At 51.5% G+C, this 22,787-nt stretch overlaps 1 protein-coding gene across 19 annotated transcripts in view; it reads right to left on the minus strand.

The window, feature by feature from the left end:
• Positions 1–22,787, minus strand: part of baz (par-3 family cell polarity regulator) — a 222,531-nt gene that overhangs the window by 40,417 nt on the left and 159,327 nt on the right. Inside the window, exon 1 of one of the 19 annotated variants that reach the window (XM_089544549.1) lies at positions 12,300–14,175. The exons of the other annotated variants lie outside the window; for them this stretch is intronic. Coding sequence (XP_089400675.1) covers positions 12,300–12,362 — 63 coding nt within the window. The 5' untranslated portion in view covers positions 12,363–14,175. Of the gene's footprint in view, positions 1–12,299; positions 14,176–22,787 lie in introns of those variants that run through there. 19 annotated transcript variants of the gene reach the window in all.

Below are 22,787 nucleotides of genomic sequence, written 5' to 3' on the forward strand. Positions count from 1 at the left end.
GGCTCCGTAGCGCTGTTGTTGATTTGTCGGGTAGTGCTGTCGCGCAGAGCGTTATAGGCAACCTGCAGTGTAGTTTGCAGGTACATGTGGCGCCGTCTCGTGGCCGAAGAGACAAGCACTGAGTAGGCAGCTCGGCGCGGCCCGACCGGCTCCGCTTCCCGAGGAAGGCGCAAACAGCGAGGTTGCGCAGTTTTGCTGATTTTTGGAAGCTTTACCTCGGCCATCCTACGCCATGGCTGTCGGTCGCACTCGGAAAAAAAATCAACCGGAGATACTGTTGCGGGAAGGACTGTCATACACGAGAAGGGAACGGAGACGTGAAGCTGTTTCGTTTCCCTGCAAGGCCGCACGGGTCAACCCGGCGACTGAAGTGGATCGTCGCAGTGTGTCATGTCAAGAAAGTTGCACTGGTGTTGTAATTCACGTGAAGCTAAGAGGAGAAAAAAAGTGTAAATGCGGAGCGGCTGAATGAAGCTATAATATTGAGCTTTCATTAAATTCGCCGCTAGTAGTTCTCTTGCTTGGTATCGCCGAATTACGGTCGCGCTCCCGCGTTAAGAAGCCGTTTTTCTGGTTCTGTCAGAACAACGGTCTTCAAATCAGGATTCGTCGCGTTCGAAACCAGGGCTCTTGGTCGCGGTTTTGTCCTATACTGGTATACTCAAGTACGTGCGCTCAACGTTAGCGTGTACGTGTCGAGGTACCATGAATTAAAGGCAGCACGCCTCGCGGGGTGAATCGCAGGTGATTAATTCAGGTCCCACTCCCGTATGTCGTTCCCATATGTGTTTGCCCGTCTCGCGCAGATTTGCATGCTTTGTCTAAGGGGTGAATTGATTTTGCAGTGCTGTGTGTCATACAAATTTGGTTGCATTGTATTTGAGTGGTGAAGGCTTCTCCAACTGCAGCCCAAATGACAACACAAAAATATGTTCAAAGCACTTTGTCCGTGGCAAGGGCGTCCGCAGAACTTTTTCCAGGGGGGTGCACCCGATGTCTGGGGATGAGGGAGGCGGTAGGTTTGTAGTTGTTTTCTGGTAGGGCATAAATAATATCCGTAATTCCAAGGGGGGGCAACCGCCCCCCCCTTGCCCCCCCTTCCGGACGCCCATGGTCCGTGGTGAAAAGAGTACCATTGAAACGCATCCCGGTTATCTCCCGACAAGCAAGGTCATGCATGAAACTGCCCTAACATTATTAACAACCTTAATTCAGCTGTAAACACCTGGATACCGCGGGAGTCATAAAGAGGCTGACTGTGGTTGCTTGGACGTTCAGTCTGGGCTCGATAGATGCAATTCTTTCTGTACACCCACCACTGTTTACTGTGCTTTCGATTACACGCTACGGGAAAAATTCACATATTCACGGGTCCCGTGCATCTAAATTTTGTCCCTTTATGTTTTTAAAAATCTTTTTTCCAGATCAGTTACCAATGCAAAGCGGCGAGACGGTTGCTTACACATGCACTGTACATGCACAAGTTGAACGTCGTACACGTGTTTGCCCTGCTGAGACTGACACTTCGCCGAAATTTCAGCGCCGTCTGTTTCCTTCACTGAGTGCACATGGTTGCTTTCGGAAAGGCGACATCCTTTTTAGAGCTCCGGTCGCCGAAAATACACATCGATGGCATCAATAGGCTTGAATCCGCAATATAAAACAACCGACATTTTCAAATTCGTACTGGGCATGCACGCCGCAAAGAGCGACCGCCTACCCAGTACCAAAAAAACATATGGTGGCGGCGCTGTAAGCAGCGCGACAGCGGCGCCGCCTGGCTATTGCAGGTTGCCTATAGCTCTGTTATTATAATGTGTGGCTTTGTTCGGTCTGTGGACGAAAGTAGTATGTAACTTAAGCAATTCGAAAGATACGGGAAGCTCCTGAAGCTCTTCTGGAACACCGGAATCCCGTACTGCGTCGACCTTGGTTTAAAGAAGGCTTAGTGCACATGTGATTGCCTACGAAGGTATGTATCCAGTACACTTCTTGGAACTTGCTTCTAGGACAATGCAGCATGCATGCTCATATAACATTCGTTCACAGGACAGTGGGAGCAGTAAGCGCGAGGAGATGGCTTCCACAAGTGTGTGCTGTTCTCACACTTTCGGGAGCCCTCGACTCGCGCGGCTAATTCCCACTCCTCTTCAAAGTTGCGGGACGGAGTATTTTCGCATCTTGTTAATATTTAAGGCATCGCTAGGTTCTCTGTGCCTATATAAAGAGTGACAACGCGCGAAAGGCAGACCTAGCAAGCACGTGTAGTTCGCAGTGGTTCGCAACGGAAGCTTTGCGGCTTTCTGTGCACAGTCGCGTACAGTGCTGCGCAGGTTAGTGCGCTAAGGCCCATGAGAATAAATAAAGAACATATACATTGTCAAATATGGTGTGGAAAGTGAGAGCTGTTATTGTCTTATACTTATTGAGGTGTTTGGTAAAGTGCATTGTCTGTTATACTTGCAGCATTAAACACTTCTATTAATTTGTTCCAATGTTTTTACTTGGGCTGCTGCATTGTGCCATTTGTTTTACATGACTGATGTTTGCCGCGTTCTTTTTATTTCAGAAATACTGTGGGTGGGAAGATTACGGATGTGTGTCCCAAGCTTACCACATTTGAAGAGTCACATTTAAGAAATTTTCCGAATATAACCCATTGCTCTGCTGATGTATCATCAACCACAATAAAATATGCCTGCTATGCATCAAACTGTTTTTTGTTTTATTGCATCGCGCGGAGTGAAAAAAGCACGCATGCACCATATATGCGAATATTCGAGAAAGATCCGCCAATGGACGTACTCAACTGGACGTCCGTCGGCCGGCGAACCGTATACCTTTGGCCACCTTTCGGACGGCCGACGGACGTCTACCGGCTGTTTGCGGATGTTCAGCGGACGTACAGAACATCCGAAACAGATCTCTGTCGGCCGTCCGAAGGATATCGGTGGTTGCTTGGGCGACGGCCCTGTCCGATCGCGCTCGTACACGGATGGCTGGAGCCAGCAACGATCGCCAAGCTCGTCTGCGGCTGTTGCCGGGCTCCCGCCTCGCTTCCGCTGTCCCCGCGCCGAGGCCCATTGTGCGAGACCGAGTCGAATGGAAAGGAAGAGGAATAAAGGAATGCGCTCGTCGTCGCGTAGTCGTGGTCTGCATGCGAGGATCAGCGCCGTGACCTTCTCGCGCGAGGTCTCGTCTCTTTCGTGTGCGTATTTCTTTCAACGCGCATTAAACTCGTCGCCGCAGAGCTGGCGCAACAGGCTGCGCGTCAGTGACGCCGGAAGAATATTCAAAGTGTCAGTGTCCCTCAACGGCACAAACGACGTCGTTTAACAGCTAGTCAAGGATGTAGTTAAAGCTCCCTACGGCGTTGACCTCAAGAGTGAGGGCTCGGGCTATAGTGTGTGTGATTGGATGGGAACATTCATAGAGCTAAAAAACACACGCGGACGAAGGACATAAGAAAAAACAGCTACACGGGCGCTGATAAAATAGATGGGAAATGGTTTCATGAACGTCGTGCACTTGTCGAGAATGTAGGTTCCGGGGTTTCTTCTAAAGCAAACCGGAGCTTTCGAGTGAGCCTCGACCTGGCGTGGTCGTTGGTTTCTTGACGTTTCATGGTTATTGTTACGCCTCCGAGGCGAACCTAATTGTCACCTGTAAGAATAAGTGGCTGTATGCCCGACTGATCCGCTAACCCCCCCCCCCCCCCCCCCCCCCCCCCCAACCGTCCCAGCTTTGCTTGGGAGCCAACAGCAAAGCATCGCAGCTGATTTCACGGTCTTTGCACATTCTGTTTTTGTGTATATATGCGCTGGACGTGACGCAAACATGGACCTTCAACTTTCTATAGTTGGATGCAGCTCAAGTACGAAGCGGCAAATGCCCTTCAAATTAGGCCCTCATGCCAACGGCACCGACCTATCGTCATGAGTACCTCGCGTTCAATTGCCGCTCGCATGCCACGCGAGCAGGTGCATTGTAGTTAACCGCGACGTCATGACAACGGGTCGGCGCTATTCGTTGGAAGGCCTCCTTTGAAGGGCATTTGCCGCTTAGTTCTTGAATTGTATCCAACCACAGCATGGTCGCCTCCCGCTGTGCTGTGACACGGGCGGTGCGGGCCGGGCACTGTTATTTTCAGCTCTCTTTATTTCAGATTCCTTGTGTTGTGATACGAAGAAACTAAGCCCGTTATATTCTGTACTACGGACTGGGATCGCTCATTTATATATACTTTCTCTTTACAGTTCCCCCACAGCGTTTGTGTTGTGACACGAGTACAAGCCGCTATAATCGCAGGCGGCATTTACTGCGCAGGTCGTATAGTTTCGTTCTGAAATAAAGCAACGAATTGCAACAAAATATGGGCGCCTGCAAACGACCACCCGCGACACAGACAATTTCATGCCGCAACCGCGCATCTGTGGCCAAGCGCGCGTCCTCTAAGCTAAACACAGCTATAGTGCACTGGAATTCGATGTACGGGTATGCTCCGCACCGGAGTCGAACGTCAGCTTCGCCGCTGTCAACTCGGAAAACAGCCGTGACATTTAGCCTGTTTTTGTACTCGCGCTTTTTCTTTTTCGTGACAACCTCACCGAAAGCACAACAAACGCACACCAGCATGCGTCAAAGCCCAGCACACGGCCAATGGCCTAACACATATAAGTACAGTATCTTTGTCGAGAATTTTATAACACAAAAACAACAAAGAATGCTTAGTCTCAACCACTGGTTCTTTTCGCGCGTTATCAAAGTGGCGCCGCAGTTATTAAATCATTTTATGAGACCTGCAAGAAACGCGCACCATATGCATACATTACGCCAATCGAGATCCTGTCGCGATATTTACTTAGCGAGTAAGAGTCTGAGAGACCTCGAAAAAGTTTGAGATCCCTTCGGTGACCCACAATGGAGCAGTGCGAAAGCAAAACGTCCACATACTATATCGACGTCCATGTACTATACCGGCGTTCATGGCTATTTTGACGTCTAAGTGTATTTTTTCGCGTTTAATTTATTAACTAACTTTTCTCACAGCATATCTGTCACAATAGCACTTTCGCACATTTATCTCTATAGAACGACGCAATCGTACGATCAAATTTGCGAACACTTTCGGTGACGCGACAGGGCCATATAATGATCTCGCATTAAAAAAAATATAAAGAAAACCTTCATAACGGCTTCTATGATATCACATGATAAAGCACAACGAGATTACAGGTAGGAGTACCGGAATGCGCAACCGCTTAGCAAACCGAAAGCAGCTAGACTTGAAATGCAAAAACGCCCGTGTGCTGCGCGAAGGCAGCGCACGTTAAAGAAACCCATGGGGTCTGAATTAATACAGGGCCCTCCGCTACGGCATCCCTCATAGCTCATGTGTCGCTTTGGGACGTTAAACCCCACAATTCACAATTCGCATTTGGACAAGAGGATGTTGAACTGGAGGAGTGAGATGGAGCGAGTTCGTTATTAGCACGAAGCATGACGCTTAACTGGCCCTGGTGAATGCTGTCACCCCCCCGCCCCCCAACACACACACACACACACGTGCGCGCGCACACGGACCCAAATTTACCCACAGATACACAGTGCGCGTTTCTGTTCTTGATGCATTTCTGTATTTATGTTGCAGAAAAGTTGCGAATGTGCTTCTTTTTAGTGCTGTGAGGGAATGCGAAAGCGTACTTGGGTGCACTGACACGAACCCGCGCGCACACACACGCGCACGCACACCGCCGGCTTTTCTCGTATGGAACTGGTAATGTTTTCTCATTAAAACACGAGAGACAAGCCAGCCGCGGATACATTACGAGAGGAGCCAGACTAAAAGTATGCGCGCAACTGTTTTCTTTTCTTTCGACAGAGTGACAAAGGAGAGGAAAGGGAAAGTGAGAACAGAAGCAGCTATGAGCCAGTTGTAACATAAGAGGTAGCTATGCGTTTCCAAAAGCAACGGAGCTTTACGAATGTGAGAAGACGGACAGAGCACGAGAAGCGGCTCGTTTCCACAGTGCATGCACGCGTAGCTGACGCGTGTTTACCGGAGAGCCAGACAGAGCTCCCGCTGCGCAGTGGGATCGTCAAGCCGAGGCTCGGGACACTCGCAGCAGGCTGAGCCACACACTGGAATGTGTTCATCGCGGCCAAGAATCGAACCCGCGCCACATCGTGCTTTGCAGCCGCAGAGCCACCACGGCAGGTGGTGCAGCTGCGGCTGAGTCACAGAGGCCAAGGACGACAACGCTGTACAATTGTTGTTCTTGGTAAAAATCGATTCCATGACACTTCCTGGCTATACTGGTCTCTGGAAGCAAAATGCGCATTTATTGATGAACTGAACTCAGAATTTAGAGGAAACGAAAAACATATATTCCGCTTCTCTCCTTCAAACTTGTGACGTCAGGACCGGAGAGGACTACGCGATCCCCAGTTGGAAGTGAATGGCAATGCAGCCTAGACTCGGGGATGAGCGAAATAAAAACTGTCCTGACGTCACCGCTGTTTACTTGAGAAAACGATCGGTGGTGGCGGCACCTGTATATGGTTTTTTTCTTCATTCTTCTAGTTCATAAACGGCCCGTTATCAGTGGGAGCATCCGCATCGTCACTAGAACGCGGTGATCATTGATACAAGGCAACTTCACACTCCATCCTCACCGTCTCTCTAAAGCATCCACAGCATGCGTCATGAAGGCCAGAGAATTACGTGACACCATAAGCTACAGAAGTGTAATGGGAGCGTCAGCGGTTGCATTTTCGCCGCAGTCACAATTCGCTTCCCACTCGCGTAGCACCCCAGACATCCACAATCCCGCATCACCATTATTACGCAGCATCACATTCCGGCCTGCCTGCAGTACCGATGGATGCTTCGAGGTGCGAGCGAAGCGACGGCCGCGCGCAATGAGAGGTTGCAACAATCATCCTCGAGCAGCGTTAAAAGCGCCATCACCGCCGCCCACGCGCCCGGCGAACAACGAAATTACACGCGCCGGAAAGAACGGCGCTCCCATCTTGCGCGGCGGCGGGGACGGATGTGGCACGCTCCGAGAACGAGGAGGAGAAGCTGCCGCAGCTTCGCGGGCGGACAGCATGCATGCGCAAAAAATCGTTGTTCCCCTGTGCGCGGACGGACAGACCGTGCGGAGGAGAGGCGGGACCGGGTGACTCGGTATCATGCACTACGTACCAACGTTCTCCGTATAGTGAGACAGGATAAATGAGAAAGAAAGAAAGAAAGAAAGGAAGAAAGAAAGAAAGAAAGAAAGAAAGAAGTGAAGAAAGAAAGAGAGAAAGAAAGACGGCCCGGCAGCCCGAGAAGGGAGAAACAAAAGACGCCAAGAAAGAAGACGAAGAAAAAAAAAAGAAGGAAAGACTAACTGCGCCGCGCGGAAGTGGCGCGAACCATTTCTACCGCTCGTTGCTCCGCGATGCTCGCGTATTATACTGCACATGCATGCAGGATGAACGTGAGGAAGAATATGATAATGATAAAAAAAGAGCCCAAAGCGAGGTTCTTCCTCCCGTGCGAGGAATGCCGACCGGCGCTCATTAAGGCGCGTGCGTGCTCGAAGGCAGCTTCTCGCTTCTTCCTCCAAAGGCGGCGCCGAAGCGGACAGCCTGCTGGGATACCAGCCGGCTGGACGGCCTGCCGCTCTTTTTTAGCCCCAGGGGGCCCCACTTTCGCAGTGAAGGCACACGCAATTTGACTGGCCGGAGCGGCCGAGATGACGAACGGATAAACGCTTGACAGCCAGTGTCATAACTTCGTGCTCCCTATAGCTCGATCGATCCGGATCGCAGCCGGCCAAAGCCCGAGGCTACGCTACACACCACTGGACGTCTTTTTTTTTTTCCCGCTCTACGAAGAGCCGCGCGAGCTTTCTCAGGAAAAGGGCCATGCGTGAACAGCTTAATCGTCTTTATCAGCGCTCGCTACAAAGCGCAGCGCGAACGCTCGCCAACGGCCGTGCAGCTCATTACATGCGAGTGCGCACACAAAACGCCGCAGTTATCAGAGCTGCGAACTGCACACGGAGCAGATAACGTCTAGAAATTACAGTTCCAAGGAGAAAGATACCAAGAGGCACCGTGTATGCGACGATATAATTGCGCTTTTCCGAAAGTATTTCGACGTGTGATCATATCTCGCGGGCTATACGCTCTAACGTTAACGCTCGTCGCTGTTTACGCAGCACGTGCCGCGGAAGAGTTGAACTTCAAATGCACCTCGGCTGTTATCAATTCGCGTATAACCAAAGAACTCTGATCGACTCCACTCTGCACCCCCCCCCCCCCCCCTCTTATCATCACCACGTCATGAATGTGCCATTTCATTAAAGACAAAGAAACCTTCAGAGCACAGACAGCAGACGAACACCCACTGCTACGACACGCTGTCGCACTGAGCCTCTCTTATCTCACGCGCCCTCTACCGCATATCATATACAATTACCGAACGGGGCTTTGTCTCGGACACAATTCATTGCGCCGCATAATCACCCATTACCGGGTTGCGTAACACGTTTTGTACGTTCGCTCCGCAGCGGCCGACGTCCGCGTACAGAGCGCAGTCGCCGGATATTGCGACGGAGCCAGCAGCAGCAGCAACAGAGCGCGACGCCCGGACCCACTTCTTCCATGCCGGGCACCGGGCCTCCGCGGATGAGTCATGCCAGCCCATGCGTGCGCTGTGTCCGCCACCCGTGGAAGCAGGAGGAATTAATCCGCGCTGAGCGTATACACAAGCCACGACGGCACGTGGGGCAGCAGGCATCGAGCTCAATTCGCACGCACGCGCTGTACAGGAACGCAATAGGGCGGGAAAGCGGTGCGAACAATTAGCCGGTAGAACAGATTGAATACTAAGGACAACTCAAGAACGAAGCGGAAAATGACGTCACGGTCAACCGCCTTGCCCCTGCCAGCCACCTGCGATGCCAAGCTTAGATGTGACTGCGACGTCATGCCAATATAGGTCGACACCACTGGTTGGATATGGCTCGCCTCGTTCGAGGGTCATTTACCATTTTGTTCTCGAGTTGAAAAGCAGTAAAAAAAAAAAAAGAATTCTTGCGAGCTAGAAAAGCGCAAGAAATTGAAGACAGGTGTCGCCGCAATCGGCAGTTTCCACAAGTAAACACCGCGGTGAAGCCAAGTGAGATGTTAGGTTGATAGTGAATCGTGGGGTGACGGTGATGCTATTCCCTTTTCAGCGAGAGGTCACACTGTTTTGTGGCTCAGCCAAACCATTACTTGAAAAGCAAAACATATACGTAGAGATAAAGAGGAGCAGAGCACTACATAGTGGATCAGGCTGCGAGTCCTCAAGCCATCTCACAATCCCACTTAGTATGTGGAGTGTCACTGCTATGAGGGACGGCCGAGTGAGTGCTCCGGATCGGCGTGCACTGACATCGCACAGCACACGGGCGTTTATCTATTTAGCCTCCATTGAAACACGACCCCCGCGGCCGGAATCGAACCAGCAGCCTCAGCAAGTAGGGATCAGCAGCTGAACGCCAAAGCCATCGTGGCGGGTGATATTATTAAGTTGATAGTGGTGGCTGTGGTGGTGGTGCATGTTTATGAACAGGCAGAACCTTTCAGTGGTCTGTCGGCTATTGCTCCCAAAAATAAATTGAACGAATTTTTGCATCTAAGTACTTAGATAAGTTGAATGATTTGGTTTGGTTTATGGGGTTTAACGTCCCAAAGCGACTAAGGCTATGAGAGACGCCGTAGTGGGGGGGCTCCGGAAATTTCGACCACCTGGGGTTTAATTAACGTGCACTGACATCGCACAGTACACGGGCCTCTAGAATTTCTCCTCCAAAGAAATTCTAGCCGCCGCGGCCGGGATCGAACCCGCGTCTTTTGGGTCAGCAGCCGAATAAGTTGAATAAAACATACTTAACCAGAAGGAAAAAGGTTATTATAACCCTGGCTGCTGATTTAAAAAAAAAAAAAAAGTTTCGCGAGTTTGGCCTTTCCACTGTCACAAAAGGCCAGTGTCATCTAAAACTTTCGAATATATTTTTGCGACCGTTCTCCGCTCAGTTCGTGAGCCCTCAGGGTACAGAATGCGAGAGACGTCGTCCGACAGATCATCGATTTTAACATAAATAGGACAGAAAACACAGGGATACGCACGCGCCGGAATAGCGCCGGGACACCGCCAACGTGCGAAGTTGGAATCCAAGAACCAGCAGGATAAAATTTTCTAACTTGAACTCCGCATCACCCAACAACGAAAGCATCTTTAGCAGGCGAACAAGCTTGAACACGCTTGCCAAAGACACGGATACCGGACTTTACTAACACCAAGAACGCGGCGGACTAGTCCAGTGTCTTTTGAGCGCTCCCGCATGCATGCGGAGATAACACACGACGCTACGGATGTCGCTGCGTCGTGACGACGCACTCCGAGCGGCCCTTCACGCCTGTACCAAGCCTTGATCTTTGCAAACAGAGAAGCCAACAGGCACACGCCGAGGAAATGCACCTCAAGCATCAAGAGACCACGAATGCAGCGGCGAAGCGCTGAACTGAAATAACGCGTGCTGTCAATGTATTAATTGTCAATGTGGCACGCAGATGCGACGTCTGGCACACTTTTAGGACAACTCTCGCTATAATTTCTTCCCCATTAGAGAGAGAGAGAGAGAAGAGAGGAGAAGTAAGCGGTGAAAAGGGGAGAAATTTATTTGTGAACCTGCTCCTATTCGGACCGCTCTTTGAGTGGAATGGCGCCCATGTCTGCAGATGTCAACGCCATACTTCGGACGACCCTCATCGCGAGCACGTGGAGTCCGTTCTCCCAGAAGAAACTAGCACAAACGCCACAGGACAAGGCGGAAAACACAACGAGTTTTCAATGGCATGCGCAAACCAAGACGACGGACAAAGAACATGATGATGATGAATTTTTATGGCGCAAGGGCATCTGCGGCCAAAGAGCGCCACAGAGCAACGTATTTTCGTTCACTCAAGGTGGAGTCAAAGACCCATTTCCTACGAATTTCACCCGATTAAGCCGAGCACCAGGCCAGGGGAAAGCGTGTACCCATCGTATCACCGGTGGGTACCCTGCGGCACTGGGGATCGAACCCTGCACCTGCCGCATGCGAGGAGGATGAGGCCACCGCTGCGGTATAAGGACGAAGGACATACGCACACAGCACAGGAGCTTTGACCGTTGTTTTGGTACCGTGCCGTGGATTACAGTACATCGACTTTCTCAAGCTTCCCCTCTTTGACGACGTACTTTCTTTGCTTTTCTCTCGTTTTGCGCCCTCGGCTTGTCCGTGCGTGACCACAACCATTCATTATACTTTGCTGACTTTGTAGAGTGTACGATACGCCACATCTGGTCCTTTCCTTACGGTCTTCCTCATACCCGGATGATTTCTTCGCACTCGAGCCACCACGCCGCTGTGTTCACGCCTGTGCACAGCGTCGCCTTCCAAACGAGGGCTACATGTCTGACGACACTGCTCATCATCCAAAACTTTAAAACTGTACCGGCGTGTCGCTGGTGACTTCCGAAATCCCCGGCCAGCCGCTCCAAAACACGCTTCGCTCCTTGCACGAGTTGGTCGCATGTTGCGCCCCGGACTAGACATGCAGATATGCCTTTCTCTCACCACGTCTGAAATCGTTCCGACGATGGACTTACAGCTAGGTGAGCAAAATGTCGCTGTTTGCATGTACCTGACCTCCTCAACGCATTGGCTATGATCTACCATTTAAAAGTAATAAGAAACACACGCCCGCGATATTATCGGCATACTGGCGAGGCAAGCCTCCGGGAACGCCGTCTCGACATCCGGAAGTCATCGTAAGCCCAATAAGCGCGCCTCACGACTTTTTCTTTCTTTTCCACACCTCATGCTAGCCTATTCGCATTAAAAAACGATTACCTGCGCGAAATCTCAAAAGTGACAGCGGCGATACTGAGTAAGAACTAAAAATGTGGTCAATAATGCACCCACAAGGTTACTCACCGAGAGCACGTACTATGAGCACCGCTCCCTAAGGCTCTCGAAGGAGCTGAACTCTTCCGAAAATTATGTATATATATATTCTTTACTCACACGCTTGTCAGTGACGATTAGGATAACAGAAACGTTCTTATGAAGAACGTCACCGTTCGGGAAACCGGCTGCTTACCAAGTTCGTATCAGCAAATGCGGCAGTCACCATTAAAACCGAAAGAGAAAAACGGGCGCACTTGAGAAACGGCACAAAACGACAAAGGAAATCCAAGGATATATACTTACAGCGACAAACAGAGAGGAGGCCGATAAGTATCCGCCATGTGGGGAGCCGGATGTGCGGAACATGATCTCCCGGAACTTTAGGTGACCGAACACGCGAGGCAAGGGCTACACAACACGGCTCACAAACAACACAACGTACGTGCAAACTGCGTGAAGTGTAGCGAAGACTCGGACGAGAAGAAAGCAGAGGCGAAACGAGCAATGACAGCCGTCCAAACTTCACCGCTGCTTCCAGTGCGTCCTGGGGTATTCTCACTGTCTCACGGTCACCGAAAAAATTGCCCGCAGCACGCTGTGGACCGTTCCCTCCGTTCCGCGGAAGAGGCACAAGAAGCTGTATACGGACTTCTAAAACTCTCTAGCACGACGGGTACGTCAGTGGCTCGCTCGGTCGATGACGTCCTCCTCCTGGCCGACGCCGCAAGCGCGCGGCCAAAGATCCACGCCCTTCGCAGAGACGGCTCTTTCAAACAGCAGGTAGGCCGGAGGCCGCCACGTGCAACAGCAGAAGCAGCAGCCACGAGACAAGCAGGCAGCGGCACGGCGTGCCGGTTTCCCAACGGCGAGCAACGGTCCCGGTGAAGGCGGGTGCCGCCAAGCCTGCCGGACAGGCGGCCGCCGCCGCTCGGGCGACCCCTCTGAGAATGCCGCACGTCAACTAATCCCGGAGGAGGCGGCAGGTAGGGCCAGTTCGGCCGAACGAACGCGCAGCACGGGCCTACGCGGCCCACGAGAGTAGCGCCCGGTCGCCGCGGCGCTTCTGCCCGCTGCCGCCCGAGATCGGCCGAGCCCGAGCGGTTTTTTCGTATGCATCTGCGCTCTTTTCTTGCTCCGCCAATGGTGGCCCCGCAGGAAATGGGAGTCGGCGGAGGGAGAGGGCGGTCACGTAAGCCGGTGGTTAACAGCGGCCGTGCGCGTTCACTTTAACAGCGCACACAATGGACGCTGCATACGCAACAGGACTCGAGGATGCGCAAGAGGATGTCTGGAGTATCGCCTGGTACATTTTAAGAGTCTGCGGTACCGACATCATTGCTGACCGATAGTGGAAATCAACGGTCTCTGCGTTCAGAGCTTCAGACTAATTGCGTCAATCGAGATTTGCAAGAACGAAAGAGACTGGGAATCCGAGATGGCAACGGAGAGCATTCGGGAGGTGCTGGGTTCGATCCCCAGTGTGGCCATCGTACCCACCAGTTTTCTAATGGGCACAAGGTTTCCCCGACCCGGTACTCCGCATGTCGTACAAATAAAGCGGAGCCTGAGCGCGAAGCAATGGACGGCGTCATTTCGTATCATTTTTGGGAGTGTACGCTAACAGCAAATAGTACGGGCAACTGAGCGACGGTAAACTAAAAGGCGACATAAACGAAGAAAACGAAACCATGTGCGACTTAGATTCACGCTAGGAAGCGATCTGCCGCAGCAGTATGCCACGGCTGCAGCGTCCTGGCGAGCGGTCTGTCGTTCACCGTCAATGCTGAATTCTTCAAGCGACGCACTCCTTCACTATGACACGGCGAAAGGAGAGCACATGCATCACTATACGTTGACTGAATGGAAACACAGGGCTCCCGGTCTCGAGCGACGACCGGAACCGTGGTAGAATATGAACTCTCCATCGGACTGAGCGACGCCCTGGACCATCCTCACAAAAAGCGTTACGCGATGACACATAAAAAAACACGCACAATCCCGCCACGATAATCGACGTGCCTTCGAGGAGCCGCGGTACAGGAAGTCCGAAGGGGAAACAAAGGGCCGACACGCAGGCAAATCTGAGCGGAGAGAGAGCACGGAGCGAGAGGGGAAAGGGACGACCGGACACGAGAGGGCAAAATACGTGAGTCCAGCAGCAGCAGCAGCCCAGGGGGCAGCGTAAAAAAATGGGTGCCCGCGGGAAGGCGGCGGTCGTTGTTTGAGACGCGGCGGCCGCGGGCAAGCGACCGGTCGCCGTTTCCTTCGGCCACTCACCCGGCCGCCGGACAACAGAACGACGCCGCTAAACGCAACCTCCTCCTCCTCCTCCAGCTGCTCCCTCTTCTCGCATCGGACCGGAACAACCGCGGGAGGGAGAGCTGGAGGGATGGGCACGGATGCCGCAATTTCTCGACGCACCGACAGCCGTCAGGAGTTCCAATACCAAAGGAGGAGCTCGCAAGAGGGGCGCACACACCCGAAGGTGTCGCAGATTGCGCAGAATGACATAACGGCAGATTTACAAACGGATGAAAGCAGACGTCCGCCTGTCTGGATGCCACGAAAATGACCTAGCCCTAAATAAGGCAATAAATTGGCTTGTTGGATCGATGATATCACAGTATGCGCAGTGTCGACAAAGATGACGCGAAAAAGGGAGAGAAAACACGGATGAAGCGCATAAAAGTGGGGTAGCCTTTGTCAACGCAGCGCGCATGGAAGAGATATGGACCTAGCATCGCCTGCACGTGAGCGCGAGAAGCGGTTGCGCCCTCAGGCTCTGGGACACGGTGGACAGAAGCCTGTACAACACCGCGGCGAGTGAAGCCAAACAAGAAGGTTCTTCAGCGACACTGATTTCCGTTTGTCCCGTTCCATTCTCTGTGTGTGTGGAATGGCAGGCAAGCTTAATGAAAAGAAGGGCATTCCACTTTCCCACACTTGTTCGGGGGACACTAATTTGGCGTTGAGTCGAGGTGACGCGATGCTTGAAGGGAAGCTGTAGAAACCTCGGCCAGTCATTCACGTACAATTAGCATTTTTTAAATTATTTTTTGAGGAGACAAAATGGCTCAATAACTGTCTCCCTCCTCGGTGGACACCTCAACCGCGTCGTAAGGGAATGGCGAAAGGTGGGAGTGAATAAAGACAGAGATTAGTGTGGGGAGAAAAAATAAATCAAAATAAACAGTACGGCCCACACCGCCAGGAGGCACAACGGGCTGGTGAATAAAGACAAACTGCAGAATGAGGCATAAAGAAATGAATAAGAAAATAATTAAGCCTCTCCCGCGGAAAAAGAGGTGCAGTGAACAACCGACAGAAAGCTCCGTCCCGGAGAGACAACTCCGAGTAATGAGACGAGCCATAGAGGCCACCGAGCACCAAGGTCTCACGATCAAATCAAATCAATCAACTCAAATCTTTATTTCGCGTCGCAAAGTGCTGAGGGCCGTGGACAAAAAGCCTCTGCATGGGCTTGACTAGGTCTACCCCCCCCCCCCCCCCCCCACACACACACACACACACACACTATAGTTTAATCAAGAGACTATTTGGGTTCACGACACAGCTTCAACACCAACCGACCGAAGCGCACATGCTCGCCGTGGTTACAAAAGCACGCTCGTTCTTTGTGCACCAGTTTGGGCAAACTTCTCCGCAGCTGCCGGGAGCACCGTCGCGACCTTCCTCAACGGCTACTGCGCCGGTACGAGTTCCGGCGTAGAGGCAGCTGCCGGAAACTCGCTGAGCAATTCTCGTTTAAAGAAAGGAAGGAAGAAAAAACGAGCTGCACGCGCCACCGCTCGCCCCAAATCCACAGGCGTCGTGTTCCGTGCGCCCAACTCACTGCGCCATGCAGAACTGGAGAGGCTGAGTTGCAGCCCCTTCGTACAAACGCATGGTGTGAACAATTAGTAAAGCGAGGTGCTGGAAGTAGTAAGAGAATATGTCTACTTAGAGCAGGTAGTGACAGCTGATCCGGATCATGAGAGGGAAATAACTAGAAGAATAAGAATGGGGTGGAGCTCATATGGCAGGTTATCTCAGATCATGAACGGCAGTTTGCCAATATCCCTCAAGAGAAAAGTATACAACAGCTGCACCTTACCGGTATTCACCTATGGGGTCGAAATGTGGAAGCTAACGAAAAGCGTTCAACGTAAGGACAACGCAGCGAGCTATGGAAACAAAAATGACAGGTGTAACGTTAAAAGACTGGAAGCTGGCAGAGTGGGTGAGAGTACAAACGCGGGCAAATGACATCCTAGTCGAAATCAAGAGGCTTGGGCGGGGCATGTAATGCGAAGGCAAGATAACCGCTGGAGTGGATTCCAAGAGAAGGCAAACGTAGCAGGGGGCGGCAGAAAGTTAGGTGGGAGGATATGAGACTAAGTCTGCGCGGGTACGGTGGCCGCAGCTGACAAAGGACAGTGGGGTTCATTGGAGAAGCCTCTGCCCTGCAGTGGGCGTAGTCAGGCTGATGATTATGATGATGATGATGCTTTTACAGCTCCCACTCGCAGCATTCTCCGTCGAGCACAGTCCTGAAATCGCGGCGATGCTGATGCCAAGACCGACGCTGAAAACTGAGCGTATGCATATACGTACAGCCGGCCAAATCTTTAGCTGGCGTGCGCGACGGCCGTTTTTTCTGTGCTTCTGCGCTTTGGGATGAAGCAAACTTGCGGAAAGCTCAGTATTAAGCGCAGGTTTCCCGAGCCTGTGCTTAAATTTGATATTTTCACAAGTTTGCTCCGTAATAAGCTACACGAGCACGGAAAACGCGGCCGTCACGCACGCAAGCTAAAGATTTCCGGCTGTACACCGGGAGTCCAAGCTTAAAGAAAAAAAAAAACATTAAGTGTCCTAGGTAGTGAAGATAACTGAGTGCTCTTAAGTTTTTTTTTTCGTTCTCGAAAGTTAATTAGTAAAGACTAATTAACCAATTCATTAAATATGTCAGGAACTCCGATGTAGATCATTTTGAAAAACAGTTGGCAGAAGTGTTTGCAGCAAGGTTCCATTTCCGTTGCGGAGCAACGGGGTTATCGAAATTGAATCTGAGGACACTGCTTCCAGCAAGCAGACAGGTGCTTGTACTCGCATTTGTTTACACATATTAGTGCGCTAAATCAAATCCAAACCAGAGAAAGCGGTCGATGAAAGCTCTTTCCGTGTATTTGAAAAGGAAATGCAAAATACAGATCGAGTTAGAACCTCCCCTAGCCCGTCGAATACGATTACTTCACATATAAATCGTTCGGGTGAGTCCGGGTGAGTCAACACTGATTTCTACCTTGAGTCACCTGCCTTGAGGATTTAGCCTAACAGCTTTAGACTATATGCGTGAGGAAATCCTCTAATATGGCGTCTCCGATGACGCACAATGTCTCTGCACAGCCTTTGTCAACAGTATACAGAGTCCAAGGGGGCTTGCTCCTGTGCAACAGCTTCTGTGTGACTTGTTATGCATTGCCAGAATACTAAAATCCACTTGAAGATGAGAGGAACTCTGGTTTTCGTTCCCCAGAAAGTTAGGGCTCACACGCATGCCACACACATGACCCTCACTATATATATGGCCCGGAAGCTAAACCATTCGACCGTTCGCCTTTGACAAGGGCTGCACATTCGAAAGAAAAAAAAATAATAAACACTGACAGCGTAAGTTTGTAAGTTTGGAGCAGTGCCTACACGCCCGTACCAAAAGAATAAGCGCCTAAATTCATTCAGAAAAACTTCGCCGAAAACATACCAAAAAGCATCCTTTCTCAAGAAAATCAGCTGGCATTGACGCAAGAACCACTTTCGCAGGGTAGCAGCACTAGAGGGTATTTCCAATAAAAACAGAAGAGAAAAAAAAGTGCCCCACGCTCCGACCCTTTCACTGGGGATCTCCAGAGAGGCCCAGTTTTCAGCGCGTGTGCGATCAGATGTGGCAGGAAACGCGATCAAGGCAACCGGCGCGGCGCGGCGGCGACGATTCGGCATTCCCCGCACGCGCCCGCCGCCGCCGCCGCCTGACGCCCAGGGGGAGACAGAGTGCGGCAACACCGACGCGCGAAGGCGGAATCGACGGCGACTGCGAAAACGCGTCCCTGTATGAACGAAAGCCTCTGCATGCAGAGTCGGAAACTTTACGAAACGAACGAAGGTGTCTTCTGCTTGTTCAGCCTGCAGGGCGTCGATCCCGACCGTGGCGGCGCTGCATTCTGATAAAGGCAAAATGCAGATACGTCCGTGTACACAAATTTCGGCGTATGCATTAAAGAACCTCGGATGACCCAAAATTAATTCGAGATTTTCCCCCCTACGGCGTGCGGCTCTGGCGCAAAATAAATAAATAAATAAATAAATAAATAAATAAATAAATCTTTTGGCGACGAGCCACTTTCTGTGTACCTGCACAGCAGATTCTCTGAACTTGCCCGCATTTAAAGTAGCGACCCTGCTCGTGTATGGCGCATTATTAATACAGAAACTATGCTACCTAGACGCCGCGGGTCGACACGAAACTGCTAAACGTCACGTTACTGCTGCTCGAGCATGTATAACGCGACACCCGTGCCTGCCCACCTTGTGAACACACATGTGACCCACCTATGTGCAAACATAAATAACCCTTACAGCATAAATATGCCACAATGCTAGCTCTTCCCTAAAGCTGAACGTCGCTAGTGACTAATCAGCTCACTAAAAAGGAACCTTCCCTCCAGGAGGTCTCTTTTTCAGGCCCACTTGAATCAAACGCTCACTGGCCAGCAGGTGAATACGGGAGAAGGTGATCACCTGATTCCGTAGTGGCGACGCCACTGAGTTGACCAGCCGACGCAACCGACGCCGTAAACTCCTCAGACCAGACATAGCTATCACTACAAAAGCTCGGATACGAGCAATCAGTCGGGTATTCGACAATGCTGCAATTGTAGTCGATTTGCGATGAAGTTATCACCTATATATAACAAAAAGAAAAGAAAAGTAGGACGCATTTTTTTTGCCAGCCTTTGTTTTATCAAAGGCTCCCTGATGTCGCGTTTTGGACCTTATTTCTATACGTACAGTTCAATCTGTGCCGGTTTGAACTGTAGGAATATGGCGAGATATGGCACCACGCTCGGCAATTCTGCAGCCAAGGCGAAAACGGCGCAGTGCCCAACAGCCCCCGAGAACAGCTGAGAGAGAGGATAGTAATGGCCCAAGCGCAAGCAGCCCGCGCAAGAGAGGCGCCCAGCGATAGCATCGCTGTTCCCACGCGACGACGGCACACAAAGGGGCTACGGGGGGATAAAGGGGGAAGGGAACAAGGGAGGTTGAGGAGGGTCCAGCAGCCCAGTCGAAGCAGCCATTACACACCTGGCTCAATGGGCTCGGAGAGAGCCAGAAAGGGAGGGGGGGGGGGGGGGGGGGGGGCATTACACCTGCCTCATTAGCTGAACAAACGCCCCAGAAGAAAGTTCACGACGGCCGGAAACGGTAGAAAATGGACAGGGCTACACACGGTACGTCCCACGCTTAATAGATTTAACGAATTGCTAAGTAGCGAAGATATACATGGCCTGGAATGGAAGGCTCTAGATTAATTTATATCACCCGGGGTTCATCAGCCGTGAGAGACGGTGGCGTCTCGAGTAAAAACGCAATCAGCTTGGTTTGGTTTGGTTTATTGGGGTTTAACGTCCCGAAGCAACTCAGGCTATGAGGGACGGTGTAGTGAAGGGCTCCGGTAATTTCGACCACCTGGGGTTCTTTAACGTGCACTGACATCGCACAGTACAAGGGCCTCTAGAATTTCGCCTTCATCGCAATTCAGCCGCCGCGGCCGGGATCGAACCAGCGTATTTCGAGTCAGCAGCTAAGCGCCGTAACCACTGAGCCACCGCGGCGGGGAAAATGCAATCAGCGCACTGATATAAGATAGATTTAGCGTAGCGTAGACGTATGCCACTGCGCACGCGCAGCCAGCGTCCCGCAATCTCTCTACATACTGGAAGCCGCGCAGCATGAGCAGGGTTTCCGATGACAGCACTCAACCAATCATTCAGCGTTAATGGAGGACTCTGCTATAACTCTACCTTCAAATAAAGCTTTGAGAACTGCGGTCCAATTGAAGCAGTACAAATTTTGTTACAATGCTAAGATTATGCATACGAGTGAGCGTACCACAAGTACAAAATGGAGACCCTGACACAAGTTCCACTATCTATGAACTGCGTTTTATGTCTCTCAGTCAGTCTGCCCATCGCAGCAGCGCCTTTAATTCGCGTACCTGGAGGCACTTGACTGACTGACGCCGATTTTCAAACTTTCTTGTGTACGTCTCCCCTTTCCCATGTATTCGCCGTGCACTGAACTTTTCGTCTGCCCATTCCCAGAGCACTGGGCTCCTCTACTAACTTCAATACCTTCTTGTATTCATTCACCTTCGTTTTGCATCTACCCCAATTCAATGTTCACCGATTTTTATTCTTTCTGTCGTTATTTACTTTAAAATATTCGGCACCCTTCACCGCACGTATTCCTCTCCTAAACCCCCTCATGTCATGAGCTTTCCCAACGCCGGATAAAATCTCCCTTCTCCATTAACGAGCATATCTCTCTCTCTCTCTCTCTGAGTACGCCTCACTTAAAAAGGTAACCAGCCGCTAGACAAATCAACCTTGTGAGTAGCCGCAGTTGCTCGAGGGATGTTAAAAAAACGGGTTTTTTTTTTTTTCGGTAGTATAGCTTCCTGGCGACGACAAGAACCAACATCTATACCGTTTGTACAAACCCGTGTGTACGCAAACATATTTAAAAACAAGCCCGCGAGTGAAAGCACGGAGTGGCAGGACGAGTCAACACCGGCGCCGCACACGACGTGATGCGCCACGATATATGTATATACACGAAAATGGATGATCGCAACCCAGCTAACAGCAGGTGCCTGCGCTGCCTACTGCCTGCGTATGTATACAGACTTCCAAACGAGTAAATTCCAACCTACAGGTCTTAGCAAAGCACTCGATCGTCAAAACACGAACATATGTGGCTCCGCGTAAAGCTACCGCTGCGGAGGCAGTCGCCTCGCGGGGGACCGCGTACGAAGCTTGCGCAACGCAAGCAAGCGTGGCTTACGACGCCACGCATCTTTATTGAATATATACCTTCGTCGCCGCCGGATACAGCCAGCCAGATCGCGTGGCACCCACATGGATGAATAAGAAAGGCGCCTCTTCCCTTCCTTTCTAAGGGAAAGGAAAGAAATGCGCACGTGCACATTTAGCGAAGACTATAAATTCTCGTTGATATATACGGGTGTACCGCAATTTCACCGCCCGAGACCGCGCATGCCGCAGGCGTTATACATGTTGCCCATACGTGTACAGGGGGCACCAAAAGTTTAACCGGATGCGTACGTGTGCTCAGGAACAAACTTATTGCAGCGATGCCTCGCGACCCAGTCTCCTAGTATTGATACCAGCGGAAGAAACGTGCACGTTCCCGCGTACCTGCCGGCAATTCACGCGACTGACCTGCGTGACTTCACCAAATTGTATTTCTTTTTTTCCTTTTCTGCACACCCGTATCCCGCTATCTTCTTCTGGAGAATGAATACATTAATATGATTAGAGGCGGGGATGATGTGGCGACCTATATAGCACGCGTCCCTACACCTTTTCACCTTTATTTTTATCCTTTTACCTCCAGCACGCAGCACGAACAGGAATAGACAAAAGGCAACGCTGGATGCGAACCAAGGAACGCACACGAGCGCAAAAGGGTCACGCTTCACTGTACGACTCCCCGCGTCGTCGAGACAGGTGGAAGAATTCGGTCACTTCTCCATCGAGCGCGCGCTCCTCCAGATGCATACAGTGGGACCCCGAGGGCACTCGGCGAGAATGCGACACGACAGAGTTCAGCACGGAAGGAGAAGCAAGGATATCACTGAGCGACAAGCGCCAAAGACAAAGGTAAAAGGGACATTCCGAAGAGTCGCGCGGCAAAGCCGTGCGGTCCCTGTGGCGAAGGCGACAGAGGAGCAACAGCGGCTCGCACACGCGCGGACATTGTATATGCATGCGCTCTTGACCCCGTTGTGGCCTCAAGCAGCCGCCGAGCGACGGCAAATCGGAACCTCTAGTACGCTGAGAACTTGCGGGATGCCCGCCGCCTAGGCGAAGAAAAAAAAAGTGATGAAAACGCCGCGCAAGGAGGAAATATAATGCTGAAAGAGAGAAAGACCACCCCCGTATACACACACATCACTATACTGGCCGTTCTTCTTATTTTCGGTGGCCCTGTTGCTTGCTGCGCGCGGATGCCCTTGCCTCGTTTCTTGTGCGGCCGCGGGAATCCAGGTCGCCGCCTTCCAGCTTGCCCGACTTGTGTTTCGCTAGAGAACGCGCTCTGAAGGCTCGCATGGCAGCGCTGGCTGTGTGGCAGCCCGGCTGACAGCGGTACACTCACATATGTACACGAGTCGCGGCCTCACCCGCATGTATATACACCGCGTACGGGCGTAACGCATGGGGACGCACCTTCGGGCGGACAGAGAGGAGTCGGCCGAGAGAACGGCAACGCCGCTGGTACGCTGCGCTCGGGGCTCCGATCAGATAGGGAGGGAAATCGCACGGGGCGATCCTGTGGGAATCCGTGTGTGCGTGCGCATGTGTGTGTGTGCACGCACAAGCACGCACAGAGGGCAATCAACCGAACGAAGCTGTTCGCACACACATATACACGTAAGGAGATATACGAAACGATGCCTGATGCCGAAGCGAAGACGCCGCCACCGAAGCCACG

This window comes from Amblyomma mixtum, chromosome 5, assembly GCF_055824585.1.
Source record: "Amblyomma mixtum isolate Tamu chromosome 5, ASM5582458v1, whole genome shotgun sequence".
NCBI lineage: Eukaryota > Metazoa > Arthropoda > Arachnida > Ixodida > Ixodidae > Amblyomma > Amblyomma mixtum.